Raw genomic sequence first — 23,780 nt, forward strand, 5'->3', positions numbered from 1 at the left:
TTAAAATACTGTTCAATTTCAACATACCTCTGTACGAGCCAAAGAAAAACAACCTTAAGTCTGTGATGTGAGAAAGGTAACAGCATAAGACTGCATAGGTCATTAAGACAGACATTGTATTGGGAACTGAGACTTCTAAATGGAAGACAAAAATAGTTGCGTGACATAACGTCTAAGTCTTGAGAAATGCTAGAGGGAAACTCAATGTGTAAAACATAGACGTTATATTATGTGCATACAGCCAACTATCTACTGGAATTTACTGTTTCCTCCCAAAACAAATCTTTACCTGCGTCACTGAAACGAAGCATGAAAGCAGGGTCAAATTGGAATCTTCTATTATTAATGTGAAGCTATTTCCTTTATGTTGAACCTTGCCAAAAGCTGAAGCGTCCAAAAAATGCCATAAATAAGTTAAGAGACTTTGCCACTGAAGACGTTGTATACCTTGCCTTCAGCAAAGATTTTTTTCAGCATATGAAGGTAGGTTAGGTCCCAAATTAGAAAAGACAGAAAATAGCAATATGAAACTGGGTGGCAGCTTAAGTATGGTCATTAATGATAACCAGAATATGGGGATAAATTTTTCAAACAAGTTTGACTTGAAAGGCAACCATAAATGGTCTTTCTTGCATGTTAGCCCCTTAGCTACTATATTAAGACCCTAGAGGAGGCAAAGTATTATCACAATAAAATTAAAGTCGTGACAACTTGAATTGCCCTCAAGACAAAACCGAGGACTTCATATAAAAGGCAGAGTAAATGAAAGCTAATTACAGTCACTAAGTGGCTGACGAATACAGAAGAAAGTTGAGAATTTTTCAAAAAGAACCATGGACTGAAGACACTTGTCTTGTTACGCAAATTGCATCATATTTAACTTGTATATCCTAGATCCTTACCACCAGCAACATATTTTGCTTTTTTTGGTTTTGTAAGGTCAGCCTCATACATTCTGATAAGGTAAACTCAATGTATAGTTACTGCAAGTCTTTCTATTGCAGCTTTCCTAAATTAGGTTTGTAGATTAAAGCAGCAGGACATGATTAGATTTTAAACAAGAAATAGCACAGCTATTTGAAATGCTTACATCCATCCTACATATGTACTCAAACTAAAGAAGCTCACAACTACATAATGGCAGTCAGTGTTTTCCAGAAGGGATTGATTAGCCTACAGAAGTAGGCCCATTTTCCTTAAATCCAATATTACAATCCTTAAACCAGAACTGAAGTCTACATTTAGACTTTCTTGGACATAGCTCGAACGGTAAAACAATGGCGTTTTATCTCACAGGTCAGTTTTATGCACCTGAGGCACATTAGTGCATTTCAGTGGAGAGAGACAGAGCAGGGCACATGTGCCCATAATTTTTTAAGTTGACATTTTAAAGAAACCAAGTCAATCCAGCATTCAGGATCAGCAACCACCCACTGAAAGGCTGTTCTTAATAACCGGAGATAAACCAAATAAGTTCTTCTAAGCCATTCCTTTTTCTTAGTAGCTTGGCATATGAAATCTGCTTTAGACAGCTGATTCTAGTTAAAGATTGAAAAAGCTGGGAAATGGTGCCATTCACACTTAACACAAACAACACAAAAATGTCACACAAATATTAGTGTATTTTCGCATTCTCCAAGCCAGGGGCTCATATTGACCTGTTTGCTCCTCCAATGATCTCATGAAAGCTTGAATAACACGTGGAAAAGAGGCAAAAACTCCAGAAGTCCTCGTTAAGCGCTCTGGAAATAGCCTAACATTTGTCCATTCTGATGCGTGAAGTAAGGTTCAATTTCAAGAGGACTAACCTAGCGCCAACGTACACCTGCTGCATCTTGGAATAGAAAATTTAGTAAAGAACATATCTTCAAGTGGAAAATGGAACATTGGAACATCTGATCACCATCAGTACTTCAGAGATTAGTACTAAATTTGAGAATGGGCCATGCTACTGGAAAAACGTTGTTCCTCTTGACCTAATTAGGGAAACTGTTCTTGATGATATATCGAGCAAACACAGACATAGCTGGTTTTCTTTGTCAAACAAAGCATACCTCCTGGCACAAAAAGTGCAGAAATAAATCTAAATTCAGCCAGTCTGCTAATGAAACCTATGATCCCATAAAGTCTGCAGGGGTGTGATACTGCTGACTGCCTGGCACAAAAGATTTTTTTACTGCCTTCACAGCAGCATGCACCAGGAAGTAAAGACGACAAGGACAGCACAATGGAAAGATAAATAACTTAAACCTCAACAAGGTGAAGAAGATAACTTGTATAAATAGTAGCAGCTAGGTGCTCTCTTTTGTACACTGCTTGCAAATTCGCCAGAGTTCCTCCTCCTCTTAAATAATCCTGGTTTAAGAAGAGTTACAAAATATTTTTAAAGCATTAAGAAGCAACAAAAAAATAGTGATGAAAATTATTGGATGTGGTCAAGTTTACGCACTGAAACTGTAACCAAAATTTAACATTTAAAGACTTTAGCCTTTTTCTTTTCTTAACTCTAAAAAGAACAAAAACCCTATCAATTAGTTGTTAAGTAACAGAACATTAAAAAAAAATAGCAAGATATTCAGATTTTCCATCCTTAAGTGTCTTCAAAGAAAAAAAAATATTTTACACATTTACAAACTTAGAAACAGAAAAATTGAAATTGAAGCTACTTTCCCAATCATGGTGGCTTTCAACACCTGCCACAGCTTGCTGCACTGATTAGTGAACTTGGTCATCTAATAACTCATTTCTGAAATTTTATATTATTAACAATGACAGAAGTAGTATTAGACATAATAAACATGTATATATCCTAATTACTAGGAGAAAGCACACATTCAGTTTCACACTCTCCAAGACAGCTGAAAGGCAGAAGGATTGCTTAACTCAGAGAGATAGATATGGAAAGAAACGGCCCTGTGAGCGCAACTGCATTAGAATTTGTCTTTACTAAACACCACAGAATTCCTGGATTTACAACATGGGTGTTTTTCCAAAATGGTAACCTATTTATAGAGTATGTCCTGCTGACTTTCAGTGAGCTTCTAAATCACTCATTTTCTCTGAAAGTGGATAAATTATGCTATGTAGTAAAAGACATTTGGCATTTTCTAACAAATATCAGAATTATTTTTGCATTCTGTAACAACAGAGAGTATATTTTCCCATTAATCTCCTTTAAGCAGCAGATCCCCTCCTCTTTTTTTTTTTTTTTTTTTTCCTGTTTTGTAATGTTTTGGTTGACTGCCATTATATTACTATACTTTCCCCAGCACTGTCTCCATATTGGGGTAGAAGAATTTCAATGTGCCATAGTCAAATATAATAAACTGCAGTGAACAATTTGCACAGATTTGTTTCAGGAATCTTATACAGAACCATGAAGACCACTGGAGATCAGTTCCTATCCTACTGGACAGCGTCTTACTCTGCTTTACAATTACAAAGAAGGTGCACACTTGTAAGCAAATGCATGCATTTTAAATTCTGCAGTTAAAATATACCTAAATTAGTTCACTTTACCTCTTCTATTAATTACCCCTATTTAATAATACAAAGACACGTTACTCTTTTTAATACGGTCTCTATTTTCTAGGTGTATTTTGCATGTTACTGCTCACATAAGTAGTAGGTTTTTTCCCTAAGCTTTATCCCTACACTCTGTATGTCTTCATACACCTAGCTGCTTTAAAATAATATTTCTCAATTTTAATTTGCTAAAATACTTGCTTAACTAAAATACTACCTTCTCAAATGTACTAAAGTTTCAGATCTAAAAAGTTTGGTGAGTGCAGATGACCTACATTACTTTGAGGAACAGAGCTGAAAGTGGAGAACATCTCAGGTGGAGTGCCAAATTAAGGATTGCATGTGCAAAAAGGACTATCGTCAACTAAAAGAAACCCTCATAATTAAAAAGCTCACATTGAAGTATTTTAAGCAGTCTTACTTTTTCCAGAAATGCTAAGTGCTTCTGTTTCAAATGTGCATAGAGCATAATTTCTTTCAAAATTCTTGCTCTTTACTTTTACTCCTAAAAAATATAGTTGACCTGCAAGACTTTAGTTTAATCTATTATCAAAGAAGTATCAGTTAGAAATAATTATTCATAGTTTTTTTAAAACCAGACTAGCAGTTTCTAAGTTCCAGCTGTACTATATTGGGTTTTTCATTTTGTTGTTTTTCTTCTAACAATCCTGTTTGTTTCTCTGTTCATATTATTCAAAGCAGATGTGCTGAAACAGGAAAAAGCTTTTTCAATCCACTACATCAGCTGGCGCAGAAGTTAAGGTCTTCCTTCTTTCTCTCCTTTGCACACAAGCACACACGCGTGCACACACAGACCCTATGTCAGCAATGCATGCAGAAAGACTCACGCTGCGAACGTGTCTCTGTCCTCACGGTACGACAGTTTACAAGGTTGATGTCGGACACCACATTTCTTGCACTTCAAATTTCCTCCTCATTTCTTCAAGCCTTTGGCTGGGAAAGTAGCTGACAATCATCTTAATTCTACTGCCCTCTACTGCTCAAAAATTAAGGACAGGAAAAAACACTCCTGTGTTGAATTCATTCTTCACCGAGAGAGATCTGAATAAAGAATTTCAGTATTTTTAAATCTAGAACTTTGTAATTAGCTCCATTATCTGAAAATAAGAACAGTAAAAGATGGTTCTTTTCTCTATTTTGGATAAAATACTATTGAAGTTGTTAATACTGATATAAACTGTGGTATCTTATTCCAAAGGATTAGTAAAGGCAATTAAACATTCAGAAAACAGATCAATTTTTTTCTTTCTCTCATGAAGTAATATATGCAAAATGAACAAAAATAAGCAGAGTTGATATGTCAATACATTTTTTTTTAAATAACTGAAAATCATGCTTGAGTTATGGATTAAATCAAACCTTAAAATAGAGTGCCATTACTGGAAAGCAAGGTGCCAATATCTCAGTAACTGCTACAGATATAAACTGAGATACAGAAGCTAGATGTTAACAGAGTTTAAGACTCTCCAATAGGTTTCTAAGTAATGTCCTCCATAAACGAGCCTAATTTCATTTTAGTCTGACCCAGTCATAAATAACATCCACTGGATATTATGTGGAATTACCAGAATTAGCAGTTTTATTTTGGCTTTCTCCCCCTTTTCCATTCCTCTACCACGTAACAGACTGCCCTTTACTTCAGATCACAGCAGAGAAAGAGAAACAGGACAGATGCCTCACAGGTGATGAGGTCCTATCTGCTTCTGAGCTGTATCACAGGGTGCGCACGGCATGCATTGAAAACAGATCGGAGCCAGACAGCAGATTCCTGCTTCTCCTGAGGACGCGGAGACACAAACGCTCACTGACTTTTTTCTCGCACACATACATGTTCCAGCCTTCAAAGCCCAACAGCAGCTACCTGCTACTTTACAGTCCTGAAGTCAGGTGATACTCTCTCCACCACCACCCCTTCAGCAAGTTTCCAAGCAGGCAATTTCTGATCACAGATTCATATCCTTTCATACAGTCTTTGCACCTGTACTTCTAAGCCAGTGGTTATAATAAGGATGCTTTTTACCCTGGATGGCCAGAGTAAAACTTCAGAAATAAATAACGTAACCATTGCTCCATACAAATGCCTCATTGAGGAGCAGCAGAAAGATTTGTTGCTAATGTCATCCTCTCTCTCACTGGGTATGTTACTCCACAGTTTATGGTGGGTCTCGGTGCACTGCTTTGATTATAAACTTATCTAGAAGAGACATGTCTACAACTGCACAAGAGTCCTAGTTTATTTTTGAAAAAATGTAATTTATCAGAAGCAATTGCACATTACTTCATATATATATGTTTGTGCATGCATGTGTATATATATACGTGTGTATAAGTACACACAGCAGGAAGACTGAAACTACAGAAGCAATTTACACTCACTAGCTTTTTTTTTCTGCTAAATATATCATACAGACTGTTCTACATTCCCCGATTTTTCCAGCTGTTACTAACAGATACTGATACTTCAGATTAATTAATAAAAGTATTAGTTCACTTAAAGTATTTTTTCACCAAGAACAACAAATTGTCAGCTCTCTAGGAAAACATGTATGGATCAAGTTTCCTATTTCAAAGTGCATTAACTTATTAATTTAAAAAGTATTTGAAGACCATTTGTCTGGTGTCATTTTATTTACTTTCTACGCTGCAGAAACGGTGGCTTTTAGGATGTACAAAATGGGATGTCTAAACATGAGGGAATGTCAAACTGCTGCAGCTGTCCTCTGCTACTTCTTTACCCAGCACATGAATTTCTGAACACTGTGGCACTATATCAATACGTCCTGTGCAGGACACACACGTTTAATCCTTCTGGGATGTATAAGGCCGAAGCTCAACACAGGAAGAAAAGGATGGAGGTTGGGAGAAAGGAGGGTGCATAATCAGAGGAAAGAAAGAGACAAATTAGAAAATGTCTGGTAATCTACAAGATGCCAAGTACAAGAAAATTCGCACGGGCGCAAGGCTTGAACTGTTAGTTAATACGAAGCCTAATTATTTTTGCAGTTTGGTATTTTTATTAAACGTGCATTGAAATATGAAACTTTTAGCTAATAGAACACATGTGTAGGTATAGAGAGTTCTTTTTGGCATGATTTCATTAGTTCCACGAACAACGATGCCAGAAAAACAAGATCTAAAGTCAGTGCAACTACCAGGACAGAATTCAAAAGGGGGGAACCAAAAAAAAAAAAAAAAAAAGCTGGCAACAGAGAAGCAGAACATATCCATCAGCTTGGAAGTTTCAGTGATAAAATTTCACAGTAGTTTTATGCCACTTTTTGTTTTAGTTCATATGAAGTTAACAGTTCTGTGCATTGCAGCCCCAGTTTCCTGTACAACCTTTTCCTTGCGGTTCAAAGTGAAAGCCTCGATCAGGAAGCAGTACTAAACCATTTGAATCTACAGAATACTTAATGTCTGTTCAGTAATAGGTGAGAAACAGAAGCATAAGATGAATTCTCAAATGGAATATCTAGTAGCCAAGATAGGAACTACTACCATGAATAAGTATATACTGGTCACTAAGAACATTCAATAATTGAATGAAATCTTGGAAGTGACTAATCATTCACTTTCCTTATTATGAATGTCCTTCAGCGTCTCTCGGCAATGTGCACGAAAGTTCATAAACAAGGAAGAAAAGTCACTCTCCTCAGAAGTAACAGACAGGTGGGAAAACTACAAAAGTCTTTTTGATTAGAGGTCACGTACAGATGATTGCAAACTACTGGATTGTTATGACTTACATTACCACTGAAGCATATCATATGACAGATTTTTGTGCTCTTATCCCACTATAAGTGCCAAGGAAAATGTATTAGTTTCAACTTCCATTCTTAAACCACAAGCAGAGTTTAGTTTAACTCATTTTCTTTTGCAATTTTTATGAGCTAAAAGCTCAAAAAATGGTCACTTAATACAGATCAGCTGATGAGGAGAAACCAGCTCAGCCACAGACCTCCTTCCTACCCCCTCACACACACTCCCTGCAGTTGCAAAGAATCATGTGAATGCTACTCATCCACTTCAGCGCAAAACAGGCCCGCACAGTCTTTAAACTGCTGATGAAGGTTTCAGTGTCTAATTAAGAATGGAGATAATATCCCCTAAATATTTGCTTGCTTGCTCGTATTTTTCTTGGTCTACTGGAAAATAGTTAAGCAGCAAATACTTTTGGAAGAGCTCAGCAGCTGCTGGGAATTGGCCCAGATGCCAGCTGAAGTGTGACAACGCCCGTCTGCTGATTCACATGAGACCGTAGCTGCTCTTTTGCACTAAAATGACGTGCTTTAAGAAAAAAATTAATGTTTTGCCATTTGTTCTCAAAGAAAATTTAAAAGGAGGCTCCAGAGTCCAGTTAGTTAAAACACAAAAAAAACTGGATGAGACACTTAAGATGGATTTCCCACACACGCATGTACAGCCACAACCACTTAGACAGAACGAAGATTATCCCAAGGAATATATGATATGCCACATAATAGTAGAGATGCCTCTATATCAATCAGCTACTGATGTTGATTTCAATAAAATGGATTAAATCACGCTTTTCTTCCCTTCAATCGCATGTGCTCTCACACACTTTTCAATTAACATATATCATGTAACTATACATATGCAAATACACGTGTATACTCACGTTTACCTATAAATACTTCTAGAACCTATTTTCTAGCATAGCCTTATTCTGCACATACACATGCAAATCATCAGAATATCAGCAAAACTCCTTTTACAGGCATTTTGTGTTTGGAAGTTTTTTTTTCCATAGCTATTTTAGCATGCGAAACATTTGAATGCTGTCGTTTTATGAAAGGACTCACCGCTCCCTGCCTAGCACGGGTGTTGTCAGGAAAATGTGATCATCCAAGTATTTCCATTTAAAACAGCATCAATTTGCAACAATAATATTTTAAATTACATTCTTTGGTCTATTTGACAAAGTAGAGAGATGCAATTTGTGGCATAGTTAGTGTTCTGTCATAGTCATTATGAAACAGTATTTCAAGGGGAAAAATAGTAGTTTTAGGCTGTAATTAAAAAAACTGCAAGTGAATCCACACAATTTCACAGAGAAATAACACCACTCAATATTAAACTTCTAATAAATGTCATTTGGGCAGCAATATCTTACACAGAAAAAAAAAAAAGAACAGTAGGCTCTAAAACAAAGTTACTGAGACATCTCCAGAAAATCACCTTTCCAAGTCTGACTTATGCAAGAAGTAATTCTGATTAAAGTCTCAATAATGAACTTTTTTTTTTTTTTTTTTTAAGTTTTTTGTTTCTTAAATATAAGCTAGACTGCTTCCCCACACTAGATACTACATGTAGTCAAAAGTTCAGAGTACTAATAGATTCTCAAGACTTTCAAGGTCAAGTGGACGATCTGTGTCTTGCCAATTCAGGGCAGTATTGAAGCCCTAGCCATATGTCTCACAGCTTATTAACCTTCAATGCGAACAAAAAAGAAAAAACACATCAACTTTATTGAAATGGCCTTGCTAGAAAGCTTCTCACAGAAAGATTCTTGGCTGTAGATATTTTAATACAGCTTAATATTTAGTAAAGGATGTCTGAAATCAGATGTTAGCAATTTTGCTGACACCTGACATGGAAATTCTGCTAATTTAAACATTTATTGACTCATCACTCCAAATAAAAACTTGCTTTTTCTTACCTTATGCCTGCATAAGCACCTAATCAAGCCATCTTACAAAAAGAACAAAAGTAGATGTGAAAGATCTGTTCCTCCCCAAACAGCCATATAATGAAAAAATTGCTGCTTAAACCACAGCAATAAATGCTCTTATGTTTGCATAGACTGCAATCCACATCTGGCCAGTGACAGCTGATAACAGAGAAAGGAACATACTGCACACAAAATAATCAATCCAGTTAGTAAACCTAAGACTGAAGAGGCCAAAAACAAGAAGGTATAAAACACAGTGATAAAGCATATCACGGGGGAATGAAATAAGTTTGGTCAAGTATTTTGAGCCCACAGACAAAATACTTGGCTTAAGTTTTATCGTTCTGCATTTGTTTATATGAACAGAAAGACCAACACAGATTTTGCTCATTAAAACAACCACTAATAATGTGAAGTCATTGCAATTGCAAAATGAATTACAAAGACTAAACTTAAATGCTACTTAAAACTCAGTTCAGTTCCTACCTGCCCATCTTGACCAACATGAACCTGATGTATCTGCAGATTTCCCTGCAAAAGAAAAACAGTGACAATAAACACAACTTGGAAATTCAAAAAGTTGCTCTTTAAAAGAGCTGTCCTGAAAACAACCTGTATCTCATCTCATTATTAAACAACTTACTTCAATATTAAGGGAATCTATTACTTTAGGAAATTCTTCTGAGGGTTTCTGGCAATTCAGCTACACTACAATGCTGTGCACTTTAACCACAGAGGATAAAATAGACTAAAAACCAATGACGTTTTTCAACACCAGCAGGTTTTACTTTTTGAAAGGTACTGTATAACGTACAGCGTTTTTGTGCAAAGCCTGTGTATGGTTTTGAGGTAAGGGTTTTTTTGTTTTTTTGTTTTTGTTTTTTAAATTTTCCCTCATTGATATGAAACTGCAAGCATAAGTCAAACCCTTACTAAACTAGAATTAGCAGTACAATCTTTTTTACATGCATGGAATGCTGTTTACTACTTTACTGTTACAAAGTTACCATTTGCGCTAACAAAAATTGAACACCAAATGTGGACATCATTCCATTACAGGAATTACATCTATTACAAAACATTCTCAATAATGCAGATTATTTTAAAGAAATTACAGCTACAAATTCTGAAAAGGAAAGCAGTATCATTACAAAAATAGGTTTTTATGCGTATGCATTCGTATGTTTAAAAGTACATTTAGATTAAGAAAAAATAGTTTCCTCAGATAGTAAGACCTGCAGTGAAATTTCACTTTTCTTTGAAGAAAAATACCAATTCTTTGATTTTCATATTTTCTACATTTTCTCTTACTGGCAACAGTTCCTCTTTTTTGAGGCTGTGTACGTTGGACCAAATTTAAAACCAGATGTTTTCATCTGTCATGGACAAATGTAGTCCTTAAAATTCTTACACGCAGGATTCCTGACAAAGCCAACGGACACTGGGGCATTTGAACCTCAGGACACATTACTACGAGTATCTCCTGAACCAGAACTTTTTCAGTGGCTCTTTAAAACCATGGTGAATACCCAAGAACTGCTAACAGTTTCACTGCAGCACACTACAGCTGCCTTTAGACCCACAGCATTTTGATCTTTCCCTATTTCTCTTTAGGTCTGACAAGCTCTTCCACAGAGATTGCCTTTAAAGATAATATTTATTTAATATTTATTCTGCAAAAGCTCCCTGTGTTAACAGTATTCTTCCACACCAGAAGTGCTTTTATAAGATTTCACTTATGGTACATGGGAAATGGATTAAACTAACCCACAAGTAGATTCGCTTAACATTTAGAAAAAAACTCTACAGATATATCATATAGAATAAACATTGTAGTTAGTATCTATGCTTAACCTTATTTTGCTATTGCTTCTCCATGTAAACAAACTCTAAGAGCGCAAGAAAGAATCTGACAACAACCTTTGCAGTTAAGAGTCTCTACTATACACGTTCTAATATACGGCGCGACCAACAGTAACACTCTCTCTGGTAAACTCGGCTAGCTCTAATGGTCGTTTGGCCTGAGCGAAAAAGGTGCTGTTCAGCAGTGCCCACAATTAAGGCACCGGCTATTCTGAACACATTCAGTACATAAACCTAACTAAAATAATCTCATTTCTGACTAGCAGTGCAAGCACCTAAACTGGGCTTTCTAGAGTACTCTGAAAGTTCTAAACTCTGTCTCACATGAAGACCACTAAAAAGCACATCAGCTGTATATCTCAGTCACTGAAACACACATACTTGTTAGCTGGCCAATAAAAAACAGAGACAGAAGTAGCATACTGCATTTATTGCCACCAGGCACATTTCACCCTGGCTCTACCACATGTATTCATCTCTACTCTCCCGGATCTCTTTAGCAGGTTGCAGCAGTTCTCAGAAGGACGGATGGAGAATCCGTGGCCCTATGCTCCACGGGTGCACCAACTTCAGGCTCACCTCACTGTCCTGCGTGATTTGGACTTGCTCGCCTTGAGGAACCTGGGCTATGTGGAGGTGACCCTGTGGGATCCACAACAAAAGAAAACACCAAGAAGCATCAGAAGAAAATCAAAACTAGAGGAAGAAACTATTATCTTGGATTCAACAGAGCTTAATCTATTTGCAACTGTAGATGGAAGGAAAATCGTTATTCAGTGAAAACCGTCCCCATCTTTTTACACAAAGCAGAAGAGCAGTGAGTTTTGAAGAGAAAATGTTTCACTTCCAAATAAAGGGAAAATGAAAACAGGTTTAATAATAAGCAACATTTATACAGCACATTTCTCTACAAACATCTCGAAGTATCTGCGTTTTGGACTCATACATAAAGCATGGGACTAACTTGCTTTGGTAGATTAAAAGCATCAGCTCCCCCAAACCCATGTCCCTGAAACAATGATTCCATTTAAAGACCTTGGAAGCTGAGTCCTGAAAATAGATACACCCCAAGTACAAAACTAAGTGAGAGTTTTTAAAAGATATCTGCAATTATCCAGGTAGCTTTGTACGTTCACACAGTTATGGAGAAGTATAGTTCCATGCTAAAAACTATTTCTCAGGCGGATATAAATTGGCATAAAGTCATTAATGAGAATGCAGTTACATGCATTTACAATGCAGTAATTTACATGCAGTTACATTGCTCATTGAGAATCTGCCCCTAACAGTTTAAATAAGATTCATACTTTGTAAGGCTGACCATACCAACCACTTCAGAATGATATCCAGCCTATCATTTGATAAAAACAGGGATTAAAAAGTGGAAGGAATTCCTTGTCCATCCTGACTAGCCTAGAGAAGTCTTGGCTACTACAATTTACCTGGAGGGAGATTGGATTCTAAATAACCTACTTCAGCATTTATAAGGCTTTGTGTTCATTTTAATATGCCTGTATGAGAGAGAGATTAAAGATAATCGTTTGGAATTCTGTCAAAGGCTCTTCTTATTTTATAACACAAGAACAATTGCATGTGATTTTCAAAGAAACACAGATCCCTCTATTTCAAGCAGTTTCATTTCCTTTGGAAGGAAACTGTCTATTTATAGGGAGAAAAAACATACTGAAAGTATCACTCTGACAATAGGGACCGTATATAAAATTAGACCACAGCCCAGTCCATGTTGAGATTAGAATCACTTTCCCTCCTTAACATCAAACTCTCAGGGCTCCCAGGAAAGAGTGCTGAAATTTTAAAAGATCCATTTATTCTGTTTTCTAAGGCAGGGGAGAAGGTGACTTTATTCACCTTTGAATCATTCCGCATTCCAAAAAAGAACTGCTCACTCATCTTTTGCAGATATATAGCTCGTCTTCAAGGACAGTGATTATAATTTGTGCACAAAAACAACTTCAACAAGAAAAAATTTTTAATCCTAAGTCCTAAACAAAGTTTATAAGGATTTAGTAAATCCTTGGCATTCAGTTCAATACGGTTTTTTTTAACATCTGCTATGTAAACATATGCAGAGGTACAAATGAATAATAATAATAATAACTTGAAGCCTAATGTAGAGGTATCATTCCCTAGAAGTGAAAAAGCACTACCATTTTCATCTGGTTCAAGCTAGGACCTTTCTATAAATCCTGTTGGGCAGATTATGACAACATTTAGATTTTTGCTTTGGATCATAATGGATTTTTCTCAAATTCCAAAATCAATTTAAAGGATGACTGGTCCAGATTTTTTTTTTTTTTTAATGAGGAAAACTTTCACCACCTGCATCTATAAACACAACCATTCTGTCTCATATCCAGCAATTTTGCATAACTTTCCTTTCTACAATATCCTTCAAGATTCTCAAAATACTATTCACTCACCAATTCAAATCTCAAAAAAAGACATATAAAGCATTTAAGAACATATACCCTTTAAAACAAACAATGACACCAAGAAACCAATTCCCAAGATAATACTGCAAAATTACGGTAGAAGTGAAACGGAAAGTCTTAGCACTCCGTTCCTGCAGAAAGAGCATTATTTCACTGAGGATGCACTCTGATGATGGGAAAAAAGGTAAAGTTTGAAACTTACTTTACTGAACTTCTGATTTAGTCCTCTTACCAAGTTTCATCGCTTCTGAGATTAGCTGCACTAAGCAATCACTCTCAAGGACTGGCTCCTTAACGTGCAATTAGACATGTGGCGTCCAGTCACATAACAGGAAAGTGTTTGGGGGGAAAAAGAAAAAAGTTGGCCACCTGGATTCAGCAACCCTATCTGCAAACCACAGCCAGTGGTTCCCACCATCCATTACACCTACACTCCCGCTCTTTCTTTTCTCTTGCCTTAGAAGCAACCCTTTTCACTTCGGAAAAATATACTCTCTTCTGCTGTTTCCTCTCTACTTGTACCCTACCTTCACTCCCCACATGCAGCTCACTGACCAACCCTTACCATTGCTGTCTGGACTTCTTCTCAATCACTTTCATCTCAATCTCCTTCCATACCCATGCACTCCAGAAAAAACATGCTTGTTCCCCCTTTCAAGCCAAGCTTTCAGCTCTGGCAGCTGCCTTCAATATTGTGCCCCATATATTGAAATGCTCTCCCAAATTCCATGACTCTTTCCTGCTCTGATTCCTCTGCTGCTGCTCCGGCCACCCTGGGCAGGCTTTGCTGATGACCTGCCTCTCCACCTTCCTGCTAACATTCCACAGGAATCCATCCTTCATAGCCCTTTTTTCAGCATCATATTCCTGAGCAACTTCACTACTTCCATGCTGATAATCTGCTGATCTACACAGTCAGACTTGAGTCTCCCAGTTTCCACTTTTCAGGTGCAAAATATTCAAATAGGCATATTTGCTCCTTTTCTCCTATGCTGTCTCTCATACTCGGGAAGCAAATACTATAAATACCTAGCAAAGATACTTCATGAACCTACCTCAAACTTCTTTTTAGTGGTATTGGCTAAAAACTTTGCAACAGTCAGAACACTGGGTATTAACGTTTATCAAGTTGACTGTCTCTCAACACTTTCTTGTTTAACTGTCTATTTCCATCTGTTTCCTCAGCCCAGTTTCTAAGAAAATAGAGGGTTTATGGATTATATAGAATGAGGAATGTATATTGCACATGCATGTTTTCTTCTGTTCTGTGTTTGCACACTGCCTAGTACGGTTGGGTACTCGCCCAACAGTCAGGCTTCTGGGTACCTTCAAAACGTTAATAACATCAGTGAAAAAGTTTCAGAAAGAAGGTTTTACTTTATATGATTGCACATACAAGCTGTAAACTGCAAAGCCTGAAGTTTTTGAAAACCAATGACAGATGGAGCTCACATACTCAATTCTCAAATTTCTACCACAAAAGAATGAGTGTGCTGATATAATTCACTACTTCTGAATGCTGCATGTCAAAAATGCCACACGTCAAAAATACCACACAATCCATTATTTTACTTATTTTTTTCTTGCCTTTTTTTTTTTTAATTTTAATACAAGGCTATCCTTGTAGTCAAACCGTGGCACACAGGAACTAAAGCCAAGATGAGTTTTTTGCAGAGTATACTAAAAACTGTACGTAAAAATAATAAAGGCCTGAGCTATGATATTTCAAATTTCCTTACATTTTTGTGTCGAATTATTAACTTAAAATTCTAAAAATTAGGTTTAAAAAAAGTCAGTATAATTTCTGCTTATATAAATGTATGTAAATGAATATACATATAAACCATTCAGCTAGCAGATGTCCAAAAATGCTTGAGAATTCAGTTCTTGAAAATGTAAATAAATGAATCCAATGTATTTCTGTTTAAAAAGACACATTGTTAGAACTACTTCTGAAGTGTAAATTGTACAGGTAAGTCTACTATTATAATTATGGTAACTGCAAGCAAATTACCAGGCAGAAACCTCATAAGCCAAATCTAGAGTAACAAATGTGTATTTATTTGCAGCAATTTTGTGAGCAAATCCTGCATAAATATTTTTGTCAAATAACTCAAAAAAAAAAACCCTGAAATGTTTATTTACTACTTAAGCATAATTTTCAGGAAAGATAGGTCACTTTTTTTAAAACAAAAAAATTAAACTAAAGCGAACTTTTCTTCTATAGAGGGGTTAAATAGAATAATTTAGAAAAGGTTGAGTACATACTACTTGGACTTGTCCATCTTCTCCTATTTGGTGGATCTGAACCTGCTGAGCATTAGCTAGTGCATAGTGTAGTGCCTGTGGCTGGTTCTGCTGGATCTCATTAGAAGCTGAAACTGCGCTCTGTGAACCTTCTGAAAAAGAGACAAAAATTCAGCATTATATTTGCATATCTCATGCCAGTGGCCTGGCAACATGTACACTTAAAAACTGTGGAGAACAAATGCAGTCAGTATGCAGGTGCAAACCATTTACATAGTTCTTATGCTCGTTCATTGCTCATGTACAGGTTTGCTACAAGTTCTAATACAATTTCAAAGGCTATTTTGTCCCTGAGAAAGCATACATTTATATTAAAAAAAAAAAAAAAAAATCACACTCCACAACACATACACTCTTTTGATTCTAGATTAAGGATTCTGCAACTGTAAAGGTAATACTACAGCAAAAATGCTATACATAATTTCCTAAGCAGTTGAACATTTCCTTTTCTGCCCCTGCGTAGCTGAGAACTGTTACTGTCACCATCAAAACCACCAGGCTACATTTGCAAACCCCTCCTGTAAACTGAAGTCATCCTATCAATAAAGGTTAGCTCTCATAACTGCTTTTCAAGATGCATCTGTATAATTCAAACTGACACACGTAAGCACAGAATTTTTCTTTTTTAATCTCAGAATTTCATACATGGCACATGCACAAACTCCTACCTCATGTGCCATTAACATAAATGGACCATCAGGGCAGCATAAGAATTCTTGTAAAATCTGTAGGGATCCCATGGGAGAGGGACCGGGGCGGGGGGGGATGCAAAATAGACCACAAATCCTGAAAAACAGCCACATGTTTTTCATTTTTGAGAGCTTCAGTTTTTACATATACACACACTACCAACCAGCATGATAGATCCCAAAACATACTACTCCTGAACAACGCTTGCTTGGAAGATGCTCCTGGTGTCGCAGGTTTCTGCGACAGCAGGCTGGTGAAAGCATGAACAAAGTGCAAGAACCAGCCCTGTGGGAGGCAAGAACAGAAGCATCCTGTAAAAGGGACAATAATACTGTTTGGGCTCTGCTAGTGCAAAAGGCTCCCTCTAAGCTGTTTCACCAGGTGAAAGAGTGAAGTGGGACACAACGGGGTAGGGAGATGGTTTGGATTGTTCCTCCTATAGATTAAGCCCCCTCTAGTCATACTTATGACTAGATAGATGTCTTATATCCTTTCAGGAGTCAGGAAAGAAAATTGAGGTCATAGATCATTTTTGCAGCCCATGTGACAAGTTCACGTACCCATTACTAGGAAAAACCTGAAAATGTCCCAATATCAGATTCAGCACCAGTCCTCATTTTCTTCCTTTTTCATTTGAGACAACTGGGATAACTGGAGTGTGCATAGTGACTGCGCTTTCAATCACAAAGGGCTTTTAGAACAATATATTTGAAGAAATCCTTTTAATATATAGTTCTTCTGGAATTAATTTTAACAGTTTTCTTTTGCTATGCCACAAAAATACATCAATGAAATCTTTAAAGTTACTGCACGATACCAAGTAATTTGCGCTTCCTCTGCTGTTGCACACTACAAGCTCTTCGTGCAGAATTCTGGTCAGGATTATCAAGCCACGATTGGGAGAACAGTCCTGTACTCGCTGCGAGAAATTCTGTGACCTCAGCCAAATAAGAACGCAATTTATTCAGACTTGTGATACCCAATCATGTTGTTCTTCACCTTGTTTCTTACTGATTACCACAAGTCCATTCAGCTGTGACTTCGTTTCCCAGTCCCTTACTATATAATTCAAGAGTTGGTCAAGCTATGGTGACCAAATACATAATCCTTATTACATACACGTGGGAGCGTGCACAAACAGCAGAGCTGGACTTGGGACAGACATGAATAATGAGGTAAGAAGTTTGTTTCGCTAACAGCTTTAATAACCTTCTAACGGTACTCCTCCAGTAACTTAACCTTACCATTGCAAACCGCAATGCCGTACTTCTGAGGAAACACTCAGATGCATTTATAACGAGCATTTCTTTCCTGATTAGTAAAGTCATGCAGTAGAAGAATTTCAAAGAAATAAAAAGAGCTGCAGCAGATAAAAGTACACATTTACATACGTACTACGCACATATAGAAATGCGTTTTTCACTGGAAAGTAAAAAACCCCTATATTTATTTGTGGACCATCTTTTGCTTTACAGATGCCAAAAAATTATTAAACTTTGCAGAGGTAGGAAGAAGAGACAGGGACTGAATGCAGTCATACTGTACATTTCTCAAGGTTACTTATAAATAGATTTCAGTTTGGCTTCATTGCAACAACCACAGTTGGGGTTTTTTGGGTTGGTTTGTTGGTTGCTGGGTTTTTTCCTTTTTCCTTTTTTAAGAAGAAAGGAGAGAGGATTCAGCAGTGTCTAAGAACAACACATCCTTTATACATACTTTTTTTCTCCCCTCCAAATCTCTGACCAGACAAAAGCAATATTTATCCATTTTTAAACATTCCCCATAAAAAACAAACACAAACATGAATAGCACACAGCTTGAACGGAGGATATGTCAACAGTTATAAATCACTATCGTGTAAATAATCTGGCCTCACATTTACAACTTTGATATATTAGAGCAACCCTGGCACCAAGAAACTACGCAGCTGAACTCTCGCTTTGAAATTTTCCATTGCACTGTTTGGAAAGCAGGCGGCCGGGAGCCGAAGGGCGGACGCAGTGCTAACGCCGAGCAGGTTGCCCGGCCGTTCCCACGGCCCGGCCGCTTCAGGTGCACGAGCAGGGCTGGCCTCGGAGCCAGCCGCAGCGTGGGAGACGCGGCCCTCGCCGTCCCGCACGCGCTTAATCGTGATACAGGAAAAATATTACTGCCGAGCTATTCCTTCTTCCTGAACTGAAATTAGTCCTTTGAGATTTTCGGTCTGTTGACTGCGTGTGCTTCCGAGCGAAAGAAAACTTACCCTCACTAAGTCAGTTTTTGTCTTCTCAGATGAATGGTCAGCAGTTGGCAAAGTCACCCCAGTAAAAAAGTGACTTGTCACATCTTTCAAAGCTAGCCTTCTGCAGCCTTTTGAGAACAAGATCAGCTTTTTCAGACAAATGTAATTTGCAACTGTTTCAAGAACGCGTGTTTAACTTTCAACCAAGATCAACTTCTTAATTCCTCACTTAAGGCAAAACCTTTGGTATTTTCCAAATCTTTCCTATTCTCATCACGCCTCATCCACTCTTGCAATCAATCTTTATTTAAAATCTAACCTTTGCACTTCTGTAGACATATTTAGAAGCAGTCACCTGAAAGACTCTAACAGATGGGACACGTCCGCCCGCTCCGCACCGGCCCCGGCCTTGGCATTTACCTGACGGCTCCGCCGTGCCTCAGGCCGGCGAGTGCCGCCCGCCGACCGGGGGTCCCGGGGGAGAGGGGCGGGCGGCTCCCGCCCCACAGATTGCCCCACATATCTAGTTTCTAGGCCTCACAGCCGCACGCTTCTGGTAACCAACCAGGAAGTGTTTTCTTACTTCCTTGGCGTCTCGTCTCAGCAAGGAAAGGTTAACGGAGAGATGAAGCAAAGCAGTCTTCAAAAGCAGAAAAAGGGAGGAAAAAAATCACTTTACCAATTAACGAGCAATTCATAGAAATACAACTCTCTACCGTAAACCATTAACTAAACCCGACCCATCCAGTGCTAAATGCCTCCCATTTTGCAAAACAGCTATGAAGATTTGGCTGCCACATCCATCTTTGTGTGTGACATCTTGGCATAGGCTGAGCACTTCAGCCCAAACGTACATATAAATCCCAAAGTCATAGAACTAATTAATAATTCCAACATGGAAAACTGTGATAACAGCTTTAATGATCTTACGACAAATTAAAAGAAAGGGAGAGAAGGCGCTCTTCTACTAATCTTCCTCCCTAAAAATCTCATTTCCTACTGCCTTCTCCCCACAGACTGCTAATGTCTTTTAAAAGACTATCTAGCTAAATCATCACAGCAGCCATGTGTACAACTCCTGTCAGAAAAACTGAGAGAAAACACACGTTAAGGTCTAAAGTGTTGGCTCCGAGAACAGCAGAGTAAACCACTGCAATTAAGACCTCCAGGCCAAACGGCAATAGTTTTAAACCAAAGAACCAGACGACACAAGGAAATAAAACCTCTGCCTAAATCTAAGGGTCTGCAACAATGACTTTATGCAATACGTAAATCTTGTGGCTACTATAAAGGTGCCCAGGCAATTAAGCATAGAGCAATCATAACGAGTATCGTTGCAAACGGAGAACACAGACGAGGCATTCATTTGTATTTTTCTACCAGGTTCCTTAGATGTTTAGTCTGGAGATCATTTACTCTCGAGCTCCTAATAACTTGAACAGTATCACAGAATTACAGGGCCAAAAACTTGTGGCAAAGCCTGAGGAAGGACGATAGGCTCAGCCTTGTGCTCTCTTATGGGGTGTGCATAGCTAATTTTAACTTGCAATAAGCAGAATAGAGAGGCAATCTGTTATCATTTTTAACAGCATGATTCAAATCAAAGCCACACGCTACATAATTCTTTTTATGAACAACAAGCAGAAAAAGGCTAAAAGTTTTAACACGTCCAACAAGTATGTAAGAGCGAAGCTCACACATAGCAACCTCAAGAAAACCTTTTTAGCTATCAATATTTCAAATTTATTTGATAATTACATGTGCAACAACTCAATGCTCATAAAAATCACAAGTCACAGAACAGATGAGAGTGAACGGGACCTCTGGAGATTGCCTAATGCAAACCGCCCGGCCCCGCTCAAAGCACTGGCAACCAGAACAGGTTGCTCAGCCATCACTTCCAGTCGGATCTTGAGCATCTCCAGAGACAGAGACCCCACAACCTCTCTGCACAACCTGTCCCAGTGTTTGGCCACCCTTCGAGATGCCTCAGAGCCAGGGGAACGAAAGCGAGGTCACAGGCAGGTGAGTTTCACATTGCTATATTTGTTTAAATGAGGCAAATTAATTGCTCCTAAAAGCAGCTCTGGAAAATCAAGTGACCTGCTTCAAAGGAAAGGATGTCCAGCAGGGCAGTGACCATGCTGATCTGAGACTACTTTAGGATTAAAAACAAAATTGGTTTAAATGATACATAGAAGCGTTCAACAATTTTCACTGCCAAACAGAAATTAGTAGCTATTCTATACAGATGACTTAATATACCAACATCCAAGCAAATATTCTGCAACACATAAATGAGCGTTGCAACATGTGAAGAAAGTGCTGGTACGTTTCTGATTTGAAACGCTTAGAATTGTATTAGGATATAACTGAAAACTATCTTGCTATTAATCAGCCCCTAGAGATAGCCGATTAAAAATATCACTTCAAGCCAATCATCAGCAAACACATCACTGTTTTGGATTTGAGCCTTTTTTTCCATTGCATCTGTCAGTCCTCATTTTTTATATGAAATTCTAGGATCACTTTCAAGTTCAGAAAAGGAAAAACTCTGAAAAACAGTTAATACTGCGAATGTGGTGGTCCTTCATTCACTCCCAAGACCTCGACACCATGCTTAAGCTTCTTAATGATGTTCTCAGAACAGCTCGGCTGCATAACAGTCAGTCTGATAATACTTGTCTATTCTAGGCACATGTTGATGGCAATGGTATATTATTTTAAAAGTATTTTCTACAGGCTATAGGAGAATCTTCTATAGTAAGCCCTAAAACTTCCCTCGGAAAGTATTATCACTTAGCTAAGCATCGGTGGATTTAAATACTTCAACACTAAACACGTTTCTGCAAAGACACATATCAATCATACTTAACCTGGTAAAAGACTGGCTTCCTTTAATTTTTCTCCCACATAGCACAATCCGAAACACGTGCTTACAAGATCTACAATGAAAGTGCTTTCCTAATGAATATGTCCCTTCATGTTTGACATAATTGTTCTCTTCCTCCCCATTTAAACTACTATATAAGCTGACATACTTCAGCTTGAGGAACTTACTTCATACTGGTCAAGGTCCTCAGGGACCCGCGGTAATTCACAAAACTAAGCTCTTCTGAACTTCCTGATGAAACACAATAATTATATCTTCTTTGAATAGAAGTCATACAGTCTTCTAGAGAGTGAGTGGAGACAAAGCAGCATTAGGAGGGCTCTGAAAGTAAAGGTCATAATTCTGCTTCCAAGTTCCTCCTAAGGTGCTATGCAGTTAGGTGCAGCTCAGATCTGGCCTACCAAGAAGTTGCGTCAGAAACTATGCTGCCTATCCCTGCATTCCTCATAGTGTAAAGAGGACACCACAGTAACCATTCACAATCTTTTAACAGCAACTTTTTTCCTATCCTCAAATATATTTTGTGGGAAGCAGATACTATATTCCACCCAGCAGATAAGTAACTAAAAAGTCTGTTATATGGGAATCGATATGGAGCAACATGTTACACAATGAAATCATATGCAGGTGCTCTTCTGCAGAGTGCAACAACCACAGCTGGGTGGAGAACTGACTTAAAGGACCTAGAAGGTAATTGTAATAGCCATAACTAACAACAGTGGAAAAGACAGTTTCTTAAGTAGCTGAATTCCAGACCATTCAAGGCTCACCTTAAATTGCCCCCTGAAACAAATGCTACCATAAAAACTGTCTGGGTTCATATGTAACACTTTAAAAAGCCATATTTGACAGCTACGTTGTCATAACTGTGAAATACAGACCTCCTCTACTTCAGAGCTGTGAAATATTACTTCTTTTTCCTGCTAGCTGGCAGCGGGAGTTTTGCTATATCCACTATGCAGTATATATAATAAGTAACAGATGCCTGTGAATTATGATGCTGTAATTCCATTGAGGGGTTCCAGAGATGTCAAACCACAAAAGCAAAGTCTGAGTGGTTCATGAGGTTACCTGAACTCAGGGATGGAATTACAGCCCTGTCATGAAGAAGTTGCCTTCTTAAACAGTGCATGAATCCACACTTTTTCCATATATGTTTTCCTCTCTTTCTTTTCCCTATACACTCATTCAGCCTCTCATCCCACTCTCCTCCTCTCCTCAAACCTCCTCCTCTTCCTTCAGGTGTTGCAGGAGAAATATCACTCATGCCTGTTTCTGGAACACAAATTAGTTTTTTCAAAAGATCACTTGATTTCAAAAAGTGGGCTTTTTTTTTTTTTTTTTTAAACAGCATTTTACCATCCCTGGGTATGACTGTAGTAGTGAATTCATCTATTATCTTTAAGCCCTTCCAGAAAATGATGCCAATAATGTTCCAAATAAGAGTAATATTTTAAAGAAAATTAACAAAAACTTTGAACCATGAGATATTTTCACCTACCCAAAGGCAGCTATTAATGCTACTGCTGGTACTCTACTTTTAGGCGCATGCAATGACGTCAATTGCCTCAGTTGTCCTTTATCATATTCGGAACCAAAAATATCTTTAAAAGGGCCTGCACTGAACTCCTTACTATCTGGGAGACTCGGGAGCTGAGACAACCTGCACAGTGGGAGACTCAAGTAACATAAATGCTCCATGGTAGGTCCAGAAGATTGATGTACCAAATGGAGCCAGAGCTCAACTCCAGCTAAATGAGTTAGCCTGGGTTCGGAGCATGAAAAACCCAAGCTGGCTTCTGCAGAACCAGCTCGTGTGTCTCTGTACCACACTGCGCTCACCTGCTCAGAAAGCACGCTGCTGAAACCTCAGGAGTCAACTCAGGTATCTTTGCGCCCATGAAACAATTATTCACAAATCAAGTAAGTGGAGTTGGGACCAAACTATAATGAAATAAAAACTGTAATTTTCATCTAAAAAAAGAAAAAAAAATCTATCGCGTTATGGCCTTCAGAAGACAAGAAGGCACTGATCCTGAATCTGTGTTTTCTGTCTCCGTAAGAGGTCTCCCCACCTCTCCGAACCAGGAGATTAAAGATTAATAATTTTTAATA

At 38.0% G+C, this 23,780-nt stretch overlaps 1 protein-coding gene across 2 annotated transcripts in view; it reads right to left on the reverse strand.

Moving 5' to 3' along the window:
* BANP (BTG3 associated nuclear protein) overlaps positions 1-23,780 on the reverse strand; it is a 168,635-nt gene that overhangs the window by 66,098 nt on the left and 78,757 nt on the right. The window contains exons 9-11 of one of the 2 annotated variants that reach the window (XM_068956003.1): positions 15,823-15,953; positions 11,681-11,743; positions 9,725-9,769 (exon numbers count right to left, since the gene is read on the reverse strand). In XM_068956003.1, the coding sequence (XP_068812104.1) occupies positions 9,725-9,769; positions 11,681-11,743; positions 15,823-15,953 (239 nt within the window). Of the gene's footprint in view, positions 1-9,724; positions 9,770-11,680; positions 11,753-15,822; positions 15,954-23,780 lie in introns of both variants that reach the window. The other variant, XM_068956002.1, reaches the window with a different exon arrangement.

This window comes from Struthio camelus, chromosome 10 (genome assembly GCF_040807025.1).
Source record: "Struthio camelus isolate bStrCam1 chromosome 10, bStrCam1.hap1, whole genome shotgun sequence".
Lineage (NCBI taxonomy): Eukaryota > Metazoa > Chordata > Aves > Struthioniformes > Struthionidae > Struthio > Struthio camelus.